Below are 19,784 nucleotides of genomic sequence, written 5' to 3' on the forward strand. Positions count from 1 at the left end.
GAGCAAGACGGGAAGAAGCAATGAAGCATGAAGTGTTTCCAAACTTGATGTTTGCTTGCATGATGGGGAGGGGAGGGTTTTAGTTCTTTTAGTACCCATGTCAATCTGGTCTGGATAATCCTCCTGTATATTCATTTGGTGAGTAAGTCTTCAAATTGTTATTACCTTAGCTCCCCTTTTCTTTACAAAGTGGTGGTTGGAAAATCTGAGGTGGTGGCACCAGAATGCAGAAGAACACAGACCAAAAAAAATAATTATGTGGCATTTTATTTTATTTCATGGGCTCAGTCCATTGCATCTCTTTTAAATTCCTTGTATGGATTGAGAATAGGTCACATAAAGTTGGCAGCTATTCCACCTAATTAAGCATTCTGCAAAACTTTCTGCTGCCTCCTCTATACTTAAATTTCCTTAAATACAAAGCCTGTGTTTGTTCTCTTGTCTATGGAATTACCTACAGAATGTGCCAAAGTAACTTGCTTTGTTAAACTTACTTTAGCCAGACAAATGCAGGACATAACTTGCTTTGTGTGAAAGTGCTTTGTGTTTGATTACGTTGAAGTTACTGTTTGTTTTTAAAACATTATATTTAAAATAAAACCTGTCTTTCATATCTAGTGCTTGTAATCAGAAAATTATAACTTTTGGAATGTTTCCAAACACACGAAGGCTGAAATGTTAAAATGAAGTCAAGAAATGGAATTACAGGGTGAAATTTTTCAGAGTCTCACTTGGGCCAAGTCTTTGATATTTGCTGCATTCTCTGGCCTGCAGACCAACTGTTTATACACAGAGACACATGTTTTCCTGCAACTAGGGCCCTTTTAAATATTTTTTCAGTTAAAACTTCTTTGGGTAAAACTTCCACTTGCAATACAACTAAACAAACACACATAGATGTGGCTATGCTTTTACATACCAGTGACCAGTAGGGAGAAAACAGATATCAAATATAATTATACTCAGTCAGGAAGATTCCCTAATTGTGCAAGAATACCCTGCTTTTTTTCATGTCTGAAGTACTTTTTTCTTTCTTTTTTCTTTTTTTTTTTTTTTTGAGGTGCAGAAAATACAGGAAGGCAAGATTAATACCTCAAACAATTTTGTTTTAATGCATTGAAATTTACTATTTTTATTAAGCAACTTTTTGGTCAATTTGTTAACAAGCAAGTTGAGTCGTGAACGAATAGTTTTCCCTCTGTTGATAGATACAGAAGTGGCATGCTGACTTTACGTGCTGATGCTATTTCCACAAAAAAGTAAGGAAGGGGCATAGGCCATCCGAAATCCTCCAGCCTCGCATGATGAATTTTGGTGAAGCCTTCCCCTACCCCCACCTTCCTAAGCTTTCCAGGATGACATTGCTTTCTGTTACACTTTGACAGTGTTGTTTCCATTAGACTTCTACTTTGAATTGACAGAACTTGCACAATGTTCAAACTTAGTTCTGATGAGGTTTGAGCCAGAAGGAAAAAAAATTTTTGTCATGCAAAGAGGATCCAAAATAAAAGCTGTTGAAACAAAAGCAGCTGATAGCCTTACAAGAGGGAGGTGTTAAGCAAGGGTAGAGTGGTTTCAAAAAGCTGCTATTTATTGCAGTGTTTGTGACAGCACTTCTGGCAGTCTAACCACAAGTTCTTTTTTGAAGAAATGAGTTGTGATTTGTGTACTCAAACCCAGTTGATTGTTCTTTATAACTGAGCAGCAAAAAGTAATGGAGTATATGCTGTCATCCTGGGAATAAAAAATAAGAAGTGCAAGTACTGTGACAAAGGTGTGACATGTTTATAGTTCAAGTGAATTGTATTTTGTACCAAATTAACCTTTGTGTTCCTATTTTCTTTATAAGATCCTGCAATTATCTTTAGGATGACTTTTAATGTATTTTTGTGAGGTGAATACCCTCATGTATGATGTGCCGGATGTGAATCTAGTATAGAAATAAATTCTCTGATGAGTGTCTTACTACTTTTTCAAACCAGGACACCAAAAGGTGCGTGGTGCAACCTGTTGCTTTCAAAGGAAGTGCCTCTTCTTACCACTTACAATTGATTTTTGTTAAATAAAAAAATTGTAAGAAGCTGAAGTGCTGGCATCTGTTTGAACAGGTGCCTGTGTGGTTGGGACATGCTAAAAGTAGTTGTACTCAAGTCCAGAATAAACCAAGAGTGAGTAGGAGGCTTTTTGAAAGTCCTTTTGTGGTTGGCTGGTTTGCTTCATGCAACATCTTGGTCTTTGTAAGAAAAAAAAAAAAAAGCACGGCTTCAATGAGCTCTAGATGATTATTGCATTAACGAGGCGTATGACAAGACACTGCTCTAGAATCTAAAGCCATCGTGCCTTTGAATGTGACAACAGTGATTTCACAAAAGCGTTGGGGGAAAGAAGAAAAAAAAAAAGACGACCCCAAACTCGTTTCCATCTCTTGCTCCACGAAGCCTCTGAAGCACTTTCTCCTCCTGGCGTGCCACCCCGAGCAGCGGCGGAGGGCGCAGCCTGCCCCGCTCGGTCGGCGTCCCGGCGCCTGGTTGTGCAGAAGCGACCTGGTGCTCACGCTTCGTGCGGTGCTCTAGTTCTCCACAGCGGACCGCTGAAGAATTTTTCACTCCGGGGCAGCAGGGGGATGTGTACGTACACACCTTAGGGGAAGAAGGCGGCGGCGGAGAGCCTGGCGGCCGCCCCGAGGCGCAGCAGGCTCCGAGCAGGTGCGCGAGACCCGCCCGCGCGGCCCGCGCTGCTGCGGGGTCGGCGCCAGGGGGCGCTCCCGCGCGGCGGGGCCGCCGCCCCCCCCCCCCCCCGGGCCGGGCCGGGCCGCGCCGCCTCAGCTTCGGCCGCGGCTCGGTCCTCGCCGCTCCTCGCCGCGGTGCTTTCTCGCCTCCGCCGTGCGGCGGGTTTCTCGGCTTCCCCGCGGCGGCCGGGGTCCGCTGGGGAGGTTGTGGGGCGTGCGGTGACCGCCGCCGCAGCCCTGAGGAAGGCGGTCGGCCCCTTCATCGCTTGATTTCCTCTCAGTAAACGGCCTGGAAAGCGTCGCAAGGCGCTTGTCGGTTTGGTTTGGGTGTTTTTTTGGTTTTTCCTTCCAGGGAAATAATGTATTTGGAACGCTTTCCCCGAAGCTCTGCCCTGGGAAGCGTTCTGTCCTGTGAGGGTTTCCCTCCGGGTCTCGTTGTAGGGCCCCAAACCGGCGCCATCTGTCACGGCACCGAGCAGTTGCCAGAAGAGGTAGGTGGGAGCGGGCGCTCCCCGGCCCCCCGCGCTGGGCGGGCTCTGCGGGGGCCCCCGCCGCCATCACAGGAGGGCGACGGCCGCGCGGGTGTGGGCACCGAGAGGCGCAAGGTTGCAGCCGTGGCCGAGGGCGCTTTCCGCCTGCTTTTGGCTGTTAGGGTTAAACGTGAGTCTTAAAATAACGTTAATTTAAAAGAACTTGTGGGGTCTTTACAGAACAGGCTTTACCAGTTTGTTAAACCTCAGATTTTCTTGGTAATAGTAGGGTAGAGTTCTTAGGTGTCTACGGACATCCTTGCTGCGTTGTGTGCTAGATGGTATTTTTCATTAAATTCATGTCGCAAGCTTGAGTACAATGTCCACTAAAATGGATGAATACTTTTTGCAGACTTAACGCCAGTGTCAGTCTCCTGCGTGTCACCAAACAAGCGTGTTTGCAGCACATGTGCCCTGTTTTCTTCAATATTTTATCTAGGACAGCACCATGGTGGAAATTTCTCTTTAGGAGGTTCTTTGCCTGTTTTGGGGGTGGTGTTTTGATTCTTTAGAAGAAACTATTTTGGGGGGTGGTAGGAAAAAAATGCTTAAAAGATGTTGAGCTTGTGTTTCAGTCTTGGACCGCGTCCTGCACTTACCAACCCACTCACATGAGTGAAGTTAGTCAAGCACACAGGATGCTAATGTTACGCCGTGTTTTATCTGAAAGATTTGGCTTGAGCGTGCATTTAAGAGTCTACTGCAAATCAGGCATTTAATTCCTAACTTAGAAGTTTCAGTACAAAGGGCCCAAAATCTGTGATATACTGAAAAAAGCTTTTTGAAGTATTTTTTACAAGAAAGCCCTGGAGTTTTGTTTGTGAATATCTTTGTTCTTTGGTATATGAAATCATCAAGATGCAAGCAAGCTGAGATTTATATATTCTTGAGGGTGCTCATATGCCTACAATAAGATATTTTTCTTCCTTTTTATTAACATAGTTTCTTCCCTAAGAAATAGGAAGCCGCAAAGCTAAAACTTGAAATTAAATTGCAAATTTGATTATTTTGGAAAGTGTGATTTACAGCTGTAACTGAAAAAGCAGAGCAAGACAATTTGAACAAAATAGAAAATCAGATGCAGTTACTAGATAACACTGAATTCTGTTTTCTTTCTCCAAGCCAAAGCCCAAATCCTCAAGCTTCTCTGTTCCAGCAGTCCTTTCCATATATAACATACCTCGGGGTCACAGCCTGAATCGGAGTTTGAATGTGAGCCTGACCTGTGAATCTCTTAATATGTTGACACGTAACCCATTCTGTAAGTAATGTTTTTACATAGAAATCTACTGTATCTGTTATTTTGCTGGATCTTCTATGTCAATATTCAGTCTGTGGCTCACAGCGTTATTACTGGCTGTTGATCCTCATTTTGGTATTGGGAAGGGAGAGACTCGGCTACACGCTGATTGTGCTGCTGTCTGAGGCCAGACCTGTCCAGCTCTCAGACACCATGATCACTGGTGACTTCTGATGGAAGCTTCTGAATAGCTGCTGCACTGTTCTTACAGACATTTGAATTTCTCTTAACTCCGCTTAACCATGTGTCGTGTGTCTGCATTTATTTGATCCTTTACATTTAACAAGATTGCTTGTGCTTAAAATGACGTATATATATAACCGCATTAATATCCAACATTTACAAATGAAGTGTTGATCCCTCTTGAATCTTTTGAGAAAGTTTGTTTGCTAATCCTTAAAGAGAACCCTTCTTCTATGACACTTTTGCATGAAAATGTTGTTACTCTAGAAGTTGTGATTGAAATGCTAATATTTGTAGATAAGTATTTGTCTTAAAGTTATAAAACACATCTTTTATTAAACTGTGGTACCTTGTCAAAAAGATCATCAGAAGAGTCCAGTTTTCTTAGTGTGATGCCTATTGTGTAACCTCTTAGAAGGAGGCTGTCTTGCCACGTGATGAGACATACATGCAGTGTAGTTGGTCTGCACATGCACAGTAGTTCTGAGGCATCTCAAAATGTGGTGTGCTGCAGTCTTGGGAACAGGTCTGACATTTTTGGTCCATCTGGTTAGACCCTGCTTTGTTTCAGGGACTTTGGGCACAGGCTGTCTCTTAGTGTAGTTCATACAACCTTTCCTGGCCACCCTCTTTTCTAAAGCTGCTTCCTTGTGGGAAAGGAGTTGCCTGTGACCTCCCTGAACTATTCTTGGTGAAAATTAAAAATGTAGCTGAAAGAGAAAATTTGAGTAATTTTTTTTTTTTTTATGAGAAACCCACCCACAGTGCTCTAAGGGAAATCTAGCTATTTAGAGAACAAAGGTTTCTGAAAGACCTTCTGGTGTTTGAGTAGGGGATGGAATGACTAATAAAATGGCCTTGTTCCAAGAAAGCATTTAGATTTGAGCACATGCTTAATTTTTGGGGTGTGCTTATGCTTAAAATTAAGCACCTATTTATGTACTTTGCTGACTGCAGACATTGGTGCCATACATGAAGTTAACATAAACTAAGTGGAAAACTTACTATAAAGTGTCAAATTCATTAATATGAGGGTAGGGCTACAAATGCTCAGTACACAAACACTGCTTGTAACTTGTTGCTGTTGGGCTATGCCATTCTTAAGAGAGTCATGATAAGGCAAAAATTCCCTATAATTCCAATTTTGGCATTCTCACTGACTACAGTATAAGTTTTATGCTTTTTAAGTTATTTTGGAATAGCTATGTGAAATATGTTGAAAAATCCTACTATATAAACAGTTAAAAGTCAGACTGCTGTGGAGAATGGGCAATAGTAGTGACTCAAGAAAAGAATTGTCACAATATAGCCATTTTCTGGTAAATTCATCATGGTTTTATGTTCATGCCCAGCGATTAACTTACCTGCTTCTATCCATATTGCTGATAGTACACCAAGAGCTGAATGACTAGGATAACGTACGGAGCATGTACTATACCCAGCTGAGCTGTAATCTTAAAATTAAAAATTAGAACAAATACAAGACTGAGGAACTCAGCAGACTAAAAATAGCAAAGCCAGCAAGTTGCAAGATTTCCACAATGAAATCTCTGAAGCAGTTTCAGAATTAGAATATTCTGAAAAATCACCATGGAGATGGAAGAAGGCTTTCTGATTTACCACTTTGGGTTGATCATAGGAAATCTGAGCAGCTGTATGAAATCTGTAAGGTTTTGGGGTTTTTTAATTCAGTTTCAGACCTGAGCTGTCCCTGAGGTTGGTATTTGGTAGATCTGTGATTTTGATAAAAGGGCCCAGCTTTTGGGATGGAATATTTTATTAACTCTTTGGACTCTCTCTCATCATCTTGGGTCATTGATCCATGCAAAACACATGTGAGAAGTTGCTTTCCCTTTAAGTAAAATTCGTAAGCTTTTTGAACTGAGCAGATGTTACCTGATGGAGAAAGTAAGTTCAGGCAAGAGGCTATGACAACACAAGCTTGGGGGGGGAGAGTAGTACTGGTGACTGGGATTGTTGTCTATGATTTCTACTTGTGAATCTTGTTTGAAGTAAACAGTAGCTCAGGGTAAACCAGAGAGGCTTACAGCAGATTAAGACATGGCAGCAGGAGAAAATAAATCTTTGCCTGTCCACAGCAGCTTCCTTCAGAAGGTCTTGGCATGCAAGCGTAACCGAGTTTTGGCAACATCTCTGTGGCATGGGTGATCATCAATCCTGTTACGTGTGAAGAGTAAACAGGGCCATAGGCTGCCAGGGCAGGTGCATGAGGAGAGCCCCAGTTCTAGAAGAATGAGTCAGTAGAACAGGAGGTAGATGGTGAATCTCCCTCAAGCAGGAGTGGAAGGTCTTCATCACAAGTTCAGTGAACCCTGGAAGACCTATGTCTCTCATGTTGTAAAAACCTGATTGCTACCAGAAGGACTGTATTTTAGTGGTTTTGTGTGTTTATGCAAGATTTCATCCATCTTAGGTTTGAGAATTTGGTTGAAGGGATGATCTGCCTCTTGTGAACTTTCTTGCTCCCAGTGGAAGCACCTTGCCTTCAGCCCCAAAGCTTTTGCTCTCATCCTGTGTGCTTTTGCAGGGAATGATTGCTAGGGTGATTTTAAAATTTATTTATTTTTTTTAAACTTACTGCATAGGATTGTTCTGAGCATTTGATATGTTGTCGTGCTGTACACTTAATTTCTTTTCCTTGCAGTTTTGTGGAATTTCTAATAGGTTAATTTCTCTCTCTTTTATTGCAAAAAGGCTGAAATGCTGTTAGAGATTGGATAAATGTTTGTGTGTGTCTATCTCTCCCCTTTACTACACACGCACACCCTCCCCTCTGCAGGCTGCCCTGCCAGAGCCCCTCCTCTGGCTGGAAGAGCGGAGTTGAAATAGTGAGCTCCTGCTTTGTGAAGGAAATTTTCTTTCACTGCCTGGCTCAGAGGTGCCTTTGAGAGGAGAACTGATGTGGTTTTGTCAGCTTGTGGGCTGAGGAGGTGATTTCGATGGCCATGGGGCTGCACACCGTCATTTTACTCTGTGGTGTTGTGGCAGGAGCTTCAGGGAGTAAGTAGAAGAAACTTTTTCCTCTACTAAGATTGATCTCTCTCAATGCAAAATACTTCTGCTAACGAATGATCTCACTAGCAAAACTTCTGAGGTGCTGTAAATTATGTTACAACTTGTAAGTTTGCGGTAATTCTTGTAGTAGCTTTGTCTTGATTTTCAGTGTAGTGTAGCGATTTGCCTTAGTGAGCTCTCTGGGTGGTACTGGGCAGGTGGGAGGGCACCCTACCTGTAAAGGAGTGCAGTTAAATAGTGCATCTTCCTTCAGCATTACTAGGGAAAGCAACAGAAACAGTTAGATTGTGCCAGTCAATTCCTTATCTCACCTGAAAATAACATGTTAGTATCATGTTCTAAAATCATGCTCACTTTGGTATTTGGCAGATAAAGGATTCTGAAAAGCGTGAATAGATCATGAAATGTCAATGTTGTGGTCCTTTGTTACTCTTGTCAACTGGAAAGAGATAAGTGCATGCTGTTTCTAGAACCAAAATAAATTATGGAAGACATTTTAAAATTTAAAAAGAACAAAGGAAGGAGCAGAAACTCTAAATTTAGGCACCTTAAAAAAGTTAACAAAGTGCCTGATTGTCCAGGGTGCTCAGCCTACCACACTATCTGTCTGTGATAAGCACGTTTAAAAATTCTGAGCGCAGCATTCACACAGGAACTGAAAGAGCTCTTAAATGTGGTCCTGGAGAGGTGTGCTCAACATCTTAAAAATCTGATGCTACATAAGAGAGATGAATTTTCCAAGTTCGTCTTACCATATTTATTTTAAGGTTCTTGAATAAGTTGTACTGATTTCTTGGTTAAAAGCCATTAACTTAACACTGCCTTTTTCCACTGTTCAAAAGAAAAGGGTGAGCTAGATGGCCCTTTTCTTACCTGATCCACTAGATACTTAGGGATAATTTTTTTTTCTCCCATGGAAACTAAGTGTATTTCTTTCTTTCCACATGCAGTGTGTTTGGAATGTTAAAGTTAATGCATATGGTTTACGTATAGATAGGTATATTTATAAAAATTAATAGTTGAGTGATAATTCTCATATGTTACATGACCTGGTCTCTCTATGCTAGAAAGTTTTCTAGTTTTGCAGGTATCTGTAGCACTAGACTAAGTTTGCTTGAAAATAACATGTTATTCATACATTTTAAAGGTAAAATCTGAAGTTCCATACAGAGAATTAATTCTGCAAAATAAAAAGGAGCATTTGTTGGGAAGAAAATATAAATGTGGGGTTAAGACCTTTTAAAGAAAGATGTAATTCTACTCGCCAGAAACGTAAATTTTAACTTGGGAATAAAAATGTATATAAGCTTGAGTGGGTGCTGAAGCAAAAACCTCTTATTTTTGTTCCAAAACTAGTGAATTCCCTTCTTTCCTCCTGCCAATAATTTTGACATTTCAAAAAAAGGGATTAAGATAAGGGAAAATATGGTTCAAATAAATAGTATAAATGTGGATTTTTAAATGTTGTAGTTTGACAAGAGCATTTCCTGCAGGCATATAGCATATATAAAACATCCAAAAGCAGAGAACCAGAATAAAGAGGCTCTTTTAATTTCTGTCTCCAGTGGAAGACAAAGCTGAGCAACACAGGAATGTTAGTTACCACTTAACAGGGAGGTTCATTAGCATATAGTATAGTGGAGAGGTTGGGGGCGATTATACTTACTATTGAACTTCTTGTGGGAGTTATTTTTAAGAAAGATTTATCAATAATGGCAAGTTAGGGCTGAATGTTTTTAATACTAATTAAATAATGTAATACATGGTTTATTAACAAAGTAGCGTTTTCATTCACTATGGTACATACAAATGCCATGTATTGAAGTGCAGCAGGATCACATATTTGATTTTGGCTGTTCCTTGTCTATCACTGCAGTGTATATGAGCAGCTGCGATCTGACTGATTTTGCTACGTGCACGTTCCTATCGATATCTAGGAGTTGGGGTAACTTGCTGAGTTGAGTGCTGGGGAGTGTTAGCAGTGCAGGATTAGGTCCTGGAACTTGCATCTGACATGTGTCCGTCATGGGGCTCCTCTCTCAAACTTCCTGCAATTCAGCTCAAGTTTATCACAGAAGTTCTCAAGAGATAGGGACCAGTAGGCCAGGACAGCCAGTCTTCAACATAGTACCTGTGTAATTCCCAGGGGTGAAAGCAATCTGCAATGATTTTATTTCATGTGCTGAAGCATGACTTATATCAGTCTAGCCCTTTGAGTGCCCAGTCATCATGCTTGTAGAGGCAATCACAATGATGCACAGGAGTTAGATACCCTAAAAGTTTCCCTGTTGCTTTTCTTCTCTGTGAAAACAGAATTTTTCTTCCAGTTCATCCTGGACTTTTATATTGTTCAGTAGCGCTTGCAAGAACTGATGGATGTAATTTTGCTAGGCTTATTTAAGGTCATTCAGCATCAGCATTAGAATGAGAGTCTTACTAGTTTACTGTGCAGATGTGTGCACACAGAGTGAAGAGAAGGAATGGAGGCTCTGTACGTAGCAGCCCTAACCGTTTCCCCTGTTCATGCCCATGTGAATCTCAGGCAATTCCATCTGTGTGGTGTAAGTGTGTTCTGCATCCCTGTGAATTCGCTGCACTCCCAGTCAAAGTCTGAATGAAAGTCATGTTGGAGAACAGGCTCTCCAGTTTTAAAGGATGTCTTAACCAACTGCCACCCTTGAGTTGTGATGTTTAAGTGTTCCTGAGTGTGCTGGTGCTGGAAAAGTTTTTCCTGGGCAGTAAAGCTTGCTCTTACTCTGCTTTAAATGATAGTTATGATTTCTGGAATGGCCATGTGCAATAAAATCTTAGCTAAGTAGAAATTTTCCCTAACTGCAATAAAGTTAAAAGCCTGTGGATGTGAAGAAGTGTGGTGTTTAAAACCTGTATTTCTTTCTTGGATTAAGAACGCCTTTTTTAAATTTGCTTGGTAATGCATGGTATTGCTGCATTTCCATACCTACCTCAATAAATACACTAAGGCATGTCATTCCTTTATGTATGTGCTTGTGTGGTACAGATGTGTGGAAAGGGGCAAAAGCAAAGTCTTGTCCCTGCATACTCGGTAGCAAAACTCTCACGGATTTTTTTCTTTTTTTTTTTACTTGAGGGCCATGCTTTGGTTTCAGTTATTTCATTGTAATTGAAAAGCAGCACGTCTGTCCTGAGCTACACACAAATTTTCAGTGCTTTTCTATTATCTTACCTGTCGTTGCAGGATCCTTGGAGAGTTTAAGTTACGGAGCTTCCTGTTTTGCGGACTGTGTAGGTGAGTAAAACAAGACTGTATTCAGGCCTTGTATGTGATAAGGAAGGAGGAATTCGAAAACTTCCTTCTCTTCAGCAGGGGTGTTGTTTTCTTAGAAGAATGATACTTATGTCTGAGTGATCAGCATTCATGGAAGTAGCAGGGAAGTTCCACAAAGCTTTACCAGGCCCAGACCTGCCAAAAGTTCGCATTCTGTGAACTCAGAAAACTCACAGACATGAGAGCTAAGCAAACTACTAAACCAGTACAGGACAAAACCCAGCCATGTATGAGTGTCTTTTTTTCCAGTACGTGGTATTAGCTCCTTTCATACTAAAACAGGCATGAAGAAAGATGACTTCTTCAGTAGGCAGGCACAAAACTTACATTTTGTAAAGGAACAGATGGGAAGACAGCATATTGAACTGACCTGGAAAGGTTTGGTTGAATGGCTTGAGGTGCAGTTTGTAACTTATGCTTCTCATTTACATTGCCAGCAAGTACTTCAATGTGCAAAAGTGCTTTTCAGTGTAACAGCAAGGGGAGCACATGGATGTTCTGCTCCCAAGGAGATCTTGTCCTGGCCTCTTAGCTACCTACTCAGAGAGTGCGGCTCAGAGACCCTTCATTTGTTCAACATTACTTCATCTCTGTGTGGCTTTGTCATTGAAAGTGCTCGAGTATTGCAGTGCCACTGTGAGGCAGAGAAAAAGCAGCTCTGCGTTATGGGAGCTGCAGTGGTCATTTTTCCTAGGTGTTGTCTTCTTCATCTGAGGGAAGGGAGAGTATTTTCTTTGAATTTTCCCTCTTCTGCACTTCGGTGATCCCAGTTAAGGTCATACCGTGATTTCTTACCATTTAGAAACACTGTATTTGTTACAGTCTCAGACACCACAGTCACCAAAACACATGGCATTGAAGGTATTATGACTCTGATCTTCTCATCCTTTCAGAGTTAATTCCTATCACCTGGTCTAGAAGAGAATCTCCTTTGATTAGAGGAGTACAGAGACCATGTAGCACACATGAGGGTGGCTGACATTGTATTCACTAGAAGACAGTGCTACCCATGGACACTTGCCAGGTCATTACAATGTCTTCATACAAATACAAATAATCTTTGTCTTCCCATGCTTTCTCTTCCTCAGCCTGAATTTTTTCAGGCAGGCTTTCAGAACCAGAGTTCTTTACCTAAAAAACACATAATTTAGTTTGTCTGCATATGTGTAGCTCATAGCATGGGCATGAAAAGCACTGAATGCATCAGCAGATCCCTTTCATCTTGCTGTTGCAAAGGTCCTGCTTTGCTGCTCTCTGAAAGGTATCGAAAGAGCATCATGCCGTAAATGCATTGCCCTCCTTTTCTGCTCTTGGAAGTTAGATTCCTGCCTCGATGGAAATTGTGAGGTTATGTGCATAGGAGCGAGGGGTATTCTTTTCACCTTCCATACAGGAGTTATTGCTAGCATGCAGGGTGCTTTCAGAAACCCAGTTTTTTCGATGGTAAGTCCAAGTGGGAAGGGAACATTCTGAATATTCAGCCCCTTGTTTAGCTGATGACAGTGGCCAAAAGATTAAAAAGTAGAAAAAAAAAAACAGGGAGGGGCAAGCCTAATAGACTAAAAAAAACATTTTTTGTTTGTTTCTAGGAAACAGTGCATCGTACTCCCCCAAAAGAGCTAGATACAGCTACAAGTATTCAGCAGTCACCAACACATTCCTGCAGGGAAGTATTTACAAAAGCAGTGGCATCTCTCTGGAGAGCACAGTGTTCATTGAGGTATTGGGGAATTGCCAGATGGTTTTGAAAGTGAGTATTGTCATAATTGTTGGAGTGATTGGGATGAGTTGACATGAGACTGTACCTTTCTTTGGGATTACTGCTACATTTAAAACATTTGTTTTTCTTGTAATTAAAAGCCAGTTCAATTCCGGATCTCATAATTAGAGTTGCAGAATTGCTTTGATGCGACATGGCTTCAAATTAAGTATTTGCCAGTTTTAAATGACAGATTAAACAAATAATTATTTTCTTTCCTAAGTGGCATGGCAGTTTCACTGCTTTGTCACATGAAGTGCAGAACTGGAGATGAAGCTAGTCCCCTTTAAAGGAACTTGGTTTATTTTTAAGCACTTTCATATCTGTAGCAGTAATTTAAAAGTAGCAAGCATTTTAAAGAGAACTTGAGAAACATATATGATGTGCTGGATTGGTGCCGTTCCTAGCCTAGTGTAAAATTCAGTCTTGTAGTGCTCCATTGATCTCTACAGGAGATCTCTCTGTCAGTGACAAGAGCAACAGGCCAGTTTCAAATTACAGACTTTTTCCTGGGGTGAGCCCTGCGGTAGGCCAGTTTGAGAACTACAGTGCTTTAGCAGGAGCATGGAAAATAAACGTCTCTCATCTGCCTTGGTTTTCCTTCTGGTTAACAGAGGGGATAATTCATGGGTTCTGTGGGGGGTTGGCATGTGTGTACTATATACACATATACATGAGGCCAATGAAGAATAGGGTAGTTATCCCTGTCCTAACATGGCCATATGGATAAAATTAACTGGTTGGTGGTCCTGTGATTTTACACGAAAAATGAGAATTTGGGTGCTGTCTTCAGACTGAATCACTCTCTTCTGCCTTGCAATATCAGTGGCTGGATTCCCCAACTTCCAGCTCTTTATCTTAATTTGAGACCTCCTAAGATAAGCAAACCAATATGTAGTTGAATGCTTGTCTTTATAAAAAAGTGGAAGATATTAAGAAAAAAGATTACTAACAGTTGCAATCTGTGCTGTACTTAAAATGGGGCAGAGAGCCACCATTTTTGATCTACCATTTAAGAACAGTTCTTCTTACCACAACCAGCCAAATTGCAAGTACTTTAGGAAATTCCATAATGAACTTAAGTGCATTTTTTCCTCTGAATTCAGTGAAAGTAAGCTATGAAATGGCTACTGAATACTGAGAACTTTACCAGGGATAGTCTCAGGAGTCAACTGAGATGGGTACACATTTTGCTTCTCAACTGGAGTAGAAAGGACTTAGGTTTATCCCGGCTCTGACTTTACCCTGGAGTAGGTGATTGCTTCTGGCTTGAAAATGAAAGAGATATAATAGTGCCATATAAAATGTATTTAATAGTGAGTGAAATGTCTTTGTAGAAGAAATTTCTGGAAACCCATCTCAGAAATGCAACCTGAAGATGTGGCTATTGCAGTTGTGTTGCTTGCAACACTGAGCCTTTTTTCATAGTCTATGTATGACATTCTATGCAGATATCCTTATGTCACAAATTCCACAAGTTCCTATTGACAGTGATACTTGCTCTATAATCTTTGCTCCTAGGTGCAAGATGTACAGATTAAGAAAAGTTTTGCATCCAGAGAGGAGCCTCTGAAGGAAATGGACAGTCTAAGGTAGAAAAACTTCTAATCTGGTCTAGTTCTTTTTTTTTTGAAGCTATATGGCTTAGCAGCAGCTTGACTGGACATTTTTCACTCTGTTTCGTCCTCTGTTTAATTTTAGTTGGGTTTTTTCTTGGTGTGTTTTGTTTTCTTTTTAAAGCAAGGATCAAGATATGAGCACCATCAACAAAATTGGAGGCATTTGGTCCAAAAAGGTTTTTTTGAACCTGATTTTCATCCCTTTGTTTGTAAAAACTTTCAGAGAGTAGACAATTAAAATTACTCTGGGTACAAATTATCAGGCCTTTAGCTGGCTAGCAGTGTGTATGGATCGCTCACTAGTTCTCTGAGTTGCAGTTGTTACTTGTACAGACTCTTGAGTTTTGAAGTACATTTCAGAAGTTCTTGGTTTGGAGGATTCTCATGATGCAAAACATTGGGTTTTTTCTTCCAGGATATTTAAACTGCATTTATTTGTCTAATGTAATTTTCTTCCTTTTATGTTCTTGTTTTTAGTAGCTCATTCATAACATATGTCAGTGTGTTTCCCTCTGACTTGCAGAGGTATAGACTCTAGTGAAGATGCCTGTACAAAAAGGTCTCTTCAAACTGGAGGTCTGGTATTTTCCCAGGGAGCTGATGCTTCTTGTGGCATCAAAAAAAGCAGTTCTGTTGTCTGATTAAGCTCAGCCTTGTAATCCTCCTCTTTGTCCTGCTTGGATTCTCAGCCTTTAAATGACACTGAGAACTGAGTTAATTGACTCAATTCAATGGGTCAAAAAGACCAGGTTTGGAGTAAAAGCACTGCTTTTTATATTCCTCAGGAATAGCTTTGTGTTCCACAGTATGGGTAGTGGTATCAGAGTTCAAATCAGAGTACAGGCACATCTTCTGTGAAGTTATTTGTAGGATTTTCATAGAGGTAAGAGCAGTTGTGTCTTTTTTTCTTTGCAGAGAAGCCAAAAAATAGAGGTAGCAAAGAAAGCATTCAGTGAAGCTTGGCTATTGAAAATAATTATTCAGACGAGTGAATCTTATTAGCATTTCCCTCAGCCTATTGTGAATATACAGTGGTCTAGCTTGTCCTCTGAACATGCATGTAATTTCCACAGATAGTAGCAAATGCAGCCACAGTTGCCTAGGAGTTCAGAAACCTTTATCGCATGTACACAATCTCTTCTCCTGGAAAGACTTTATCCAGGTGTTGGTGCATTAAAAGTTTTCCTCTTACAATGTCTTTGTGACCTGGTTGATTAGATGAACAGTTAGTTCCACAGTTAATGTGCAGATGAACTGTGTATCTCCCTGTATGGGAGCTGACCATTGGGCTACTGTATAATTCTTCCTTTGGATGGCTTATTTTTCCCCATTTACATGGGAAATACACGATTAAAGTACAGTATATTAGGAGTGAAAATCAATGTTAAAAAGTGATCTCTTGCAAAAGTAGAAAACACTATACTCTCAATCTGAGATAGCAAAAGCAATCAGGGAGTGGACTGACAACAGGGACTGGGGATAACTTTGGGATAGAGCCCAAGTATGTACACCTAGTAGAGCAGGAAGATGTGGGTTGATTGGAAAGCAGTTGTTCTTGTGTGTATCACAGCTGAAGAGGGATGATACATGCAGTACATGCAGTTACTTTGCAGTTAAGACATACTTACCAACGCTAAAGGCACCCTGAATCATAAAATGGAATTTCTCTCTTACATTAAACAAGAATTGTTGCCATTAAGTCTAATTACTTGTAAAGAATTTACCAGGAGTTGACTTAATTGTTACAGTTATGTTGAAGATGCTGTGATTATCTTGATAGGTTTTTTTTATTTGTTTGGTTTTTTAAGGGCTCTTAGGGTCAGGGTGAATTCATGAAGAATAGAAACTTGCTATAAAGAATGGACATACAGAATAAGACAGATCCATTGTGGAAGAACAGCTCTGTTCAGAAAATCTGAGTCTAATGTCTTAAACCGACTTGCAGCCACTGTTCAAAGCAAGAAACTATAAACTATTTTATTGCAGGGAAATACTAGAACAGCATCCTCTTCGTTTTTCTTTCCATGATGGGAAAGTTCTGAAGCTCTGTCCTGTGAGGAGTGAACAGACCTGGGCACTGAACATAAAGCGAGGCATTCTCAGTGTCCTGCAGACATCACAAGCATCCACTGCTAGTGCAGTCATTGAAGAGGTGAGACCGTTGGTAGAGTCGTGCTCTAGGGTGGCTGTTAGCCCTTGCACACCTTAAGTCTACTCCCTTTGTAAATAACTAAAGGTTTTTGCCACTTGGTGACTTGTCAGCCAGTGGTGGTCATCTGATTGCTTTTTGTAGTGGATGTTATGAAATTATCTATAATTTGCGTTCTTGTTGAGGGTTGGAATCCCCTACTTGGTTACCTGAGGAAAAGCTGCGTATTGCAGAGTTCTCTGAGGAGTTGTAACACCAGGGCTTGTGCTTTACCTGTTCCCTGGGGAAAATACAATATTCATTATTCATGATTATTCATCATGACTTTTTTCATTAATTTCAGGAGGCTTTAAGATAAGGCTTCTCAGAGCTCTTTGCAATTTTTAATTTTTTTTCCTAATACTTAAGCTCAAGTTCTGCTGTGTTACACTGAAATAATAGTCCAGAGTACCACACTGTCACCTGTGTGTTTGCGTGAGTGCAGCTGAGATACCTCAATGGCTGCACTACTTCTGTTGTGAAGAGCAGTCTCTAGATTGACCTTCTGCATGATGTGCACTACCTCATTCTCATGCTATTGCTACATATCAGTGCTTAAATAGATGTTCTGCAATAAGGCTTGGGACACCCATATGTAATTACATTTCTTCTAAGTAGAAATGCTCTTCTGAATTAATGCTTCCCTGCAAACCCACAAAATATTAAATGAAAAAGCACATGTCTGTAAATGGTCTGATTCATAATAACACAGTGAAGTTAAACAAATCAACAAACTCTGGCTATTATAAAGTTTGACCAAGGTCTTTAAAATGATTTGCCTTTCCATGGTTTTTGTGGAGAAGCCAGCGTCCTGCAAGGGAGAATTTAGATCTCTTGCATTGTTATTACAACAAAGCAATTATTAAAATTAATTGTAATAGCCCATAATACCTGCTTGTATCATATGTGCGCATGTGTGATTCAACACTGTACATTTTGTTACTAGGTGGATGTTCTGGGAATATGCCCAACCAGATATCAGCGAAAAGGTCCTATTCTTGTCAAGACAAGGGACTTAAACCTCTGCTCTCATCGGTATTCTGGTTTTACTTCTGTGCAGTCTGTTGTTCTACCTCATATGTCGGTAAGTATTGGGGAATGACACTGATTCTTCCACAGAGCCTTTTAATTTCTTTGAAGAGTCACAATGTAAAAGAAAACATTTTTGAATAGTTGTTTATGCTCAATTGTATTTGTGTGTGTCTGCCCAAACTTGAATCATTAGCAAAAAAGTGATGAATATTATTGTCCCTGTAATGCCTGTTATTCACAGAATTTTTTCCTAATGCAGATTTGCATTGTAGTTGAGGAACATTATGGTATAAATGCAAGGGGTTGTTAGGTGCCTGGATTAAACTCTGTCATTAAAATATGTTATAGCGGTAAACTGAAAGTAGAGTGTAAAAGAGAGGAATAAGAGATGTGGATAAGAAAAATACATTATGCAAAGAAAGTTATTTGCAGAAAACTTTGGAAGGATAGAAGCTTTTCTAAGAGCCAAACTTCCAGCTTTCCACTGTTCACGGCAAATACAGTCCATGTTTGTATCTTGTGCTGTTTTTATTAGGTGAATATTACTTCTTTCTTGTATTGTACTAGCTAGTCATAATTTACCAGCCTTTTGCTTTTCTCAACTCCGCTGACCAAAAAGATCTGCTTAACACTGATGCTTTGTGAACTGAAATGAATTGAGACCATTTGACACTGAAAGTTAGTAGCAGTTGCATTTCAGTGATGAAAAAATTAGACTAAAAATAAAGAGCGTATTAACCTCCACAGGCTGGGCTCTGTCAAAGGTCTAGACAAGAGACTTCACACTGTATCACAGAACTGGAATCCTCTGGGAAGTTGGGAGAGAAAGGATTGGGCAGGCTGACACAGATGATCAAGACTTTACCTGAAGTATCTGTTCTTCTCAGTCTGAGCAGCAGATCCTGTCCTCCAAACTGGAATGTCTTCAGAGCATTAAGGGTGGAGTCCTGGCAGAGGCCAAATGTACTGAGTCCAATGTTGTGACAGTGTTCTCTCAGAAGGGCAGCGGGGCAAAGACGCAGACACAGTGTTTGCTGAAACTCCTTCAAGTGGAAACAGAGACACTGTACAAAAAAGGTAACATGATGTTTCTGCTAAAATAGAGTAAATTTATTTCCTCGAAAAATCTTGGGGCTGTGTCTTGCCTGCGAGAACTCTTTGCACCTAATATTTCCTTTAATGTATGAAATGATATGAAAGCGGATGTTTTCACAGGCTGGGCTACTGAGAGCTGTCCCTTCTTTGGGAGTTGGGGCCTGCTCTAACAAAGCTGGGTGGGTCTCCAAAGGATAGATTTCAATAATGGCGAACTCTTTTTTGCCTACTTTAAATACATAGCCCCCTTGTACGCAGAGCATCAGCCTTCCTGTGTCTGTGGACAGTTGCTGGTGTGTGTACAAATGAAGTCTAAATAAGTCCTAATAAGTAAATAAATAAGTAAGTCCTAATGGAACTAAGGACATGCTGTGTCTGAGAACTGTTTTAATTTTTGCTCCTTCTTTGCTCTGTGTGCTTCTCCTTAGGAGAATGATTTTACTGAAGTGAATGGGAGGCTTGCCTGAGGAAAGATTTTAAAGTTGAGCTCTAAATGTTGAGAAACATTTTGTATTATTTTTTTGTCTGCTTCTAAATAGTGGGTTTTTTTAAAAGGAAAATCCAAATTTCCAGAACACTTTTTTTTTTATAGTTATGCTGACATAAGGTGACAAGATTCTTCCTCAGGAAGAGGCTAAGAGCTGAGCCATTTATTTTTCTTGGCACCTAGATCTCCTGTAGAGTTTTTGGGAGGTTGAAGTGTGGGACCAAGAGAGTGATTAGATAAAATTGGAAAGGGCGATGAATGTAAAGTAGCAGGGCCATTGTAAGAGGCATATTGATGGAAAGTGGGACTTTTTTCATCAGTATCTTTGTCTTGTTTCTCTAACTCTTTCTTTCAGGTCACACTTGTCTTTAGGCCTTTATTCTGTTGTGTTCTTAAATTCAACCTGACTGCAGGCATTCATATTCATCCCTTGGCTTTACTGAGACTGGAGAGATTCTTAAATCAGAAATAAAGGCTCAGAGAGAAACTTTCCTCTAGCATTTAGGGTTAACCATAGCAA

The 19,784-nt window shown here is 40.4% G+C and overlaps 1 protein-coding gene across 5 annotated transcripts in view; it reads left to right on the plus strand.

Annotated features, from left to right (window-relative positions):
• Positions 1-4,200: 4,200 nt before the first annotated feature.
• LOC115335953 overlaps positions 4,201-19,784 on the plus strand; it is a 106,097-nt gene continuing 90,513 nt past the window's right edge. For 4 of the 5 annotated variants that reach the window (XM_030002337.2, XM_041120333.1, XM_041120335.1 and 1 more), the window contains exons 1-7: positions 7,699-7,762; positions 10,995-11,045; positions 12,674-12,834; positions 14,365-14,435; positions 16,449-16,614; positions 17,597-17,734; positions 18,570-18,759. In XM_030002337.2, coding sequence (XP_029858197.1) covers positions 7,702-7,762; positions 10,995-11,045; positions 12,674-12,834; positions 14,365-14,435; positions 16,449-16,614; positions 17,597-17,734; positions 18,570-18,759 — 838 coding nt within the window. In that variant the 5' untranslated portion in view covers positions 7,699-7,701. Of the gene's footprint in view, positions 4,520-7,698; positions 7,763-10,994; positions 11,046-12,673; positions 12,835-14,364; positions 14,436-16,448; positions 16,615-17,596; positions 17,735-18,569; positions 18,760-19,784 lie in introns of those variants that run through there. The other variant, XM_041120334.1, reaches the window with a different exon arrangement.

The sequence above is a fragment of the Aquila chrysaetos genome, chromosome 25 (genome assembly GCF_900496995.4).
Source record: "Aquila chrysaetos chrysaetos chromosome 25, bAquChr1.4, whole genome shotgun sequence".
Lineage (NCBI taxonomy): Eukaryota > Metazoa > Chordata > Aves > Accipitriformes > Accipitridae > Aquila > Aquila chrysaetos.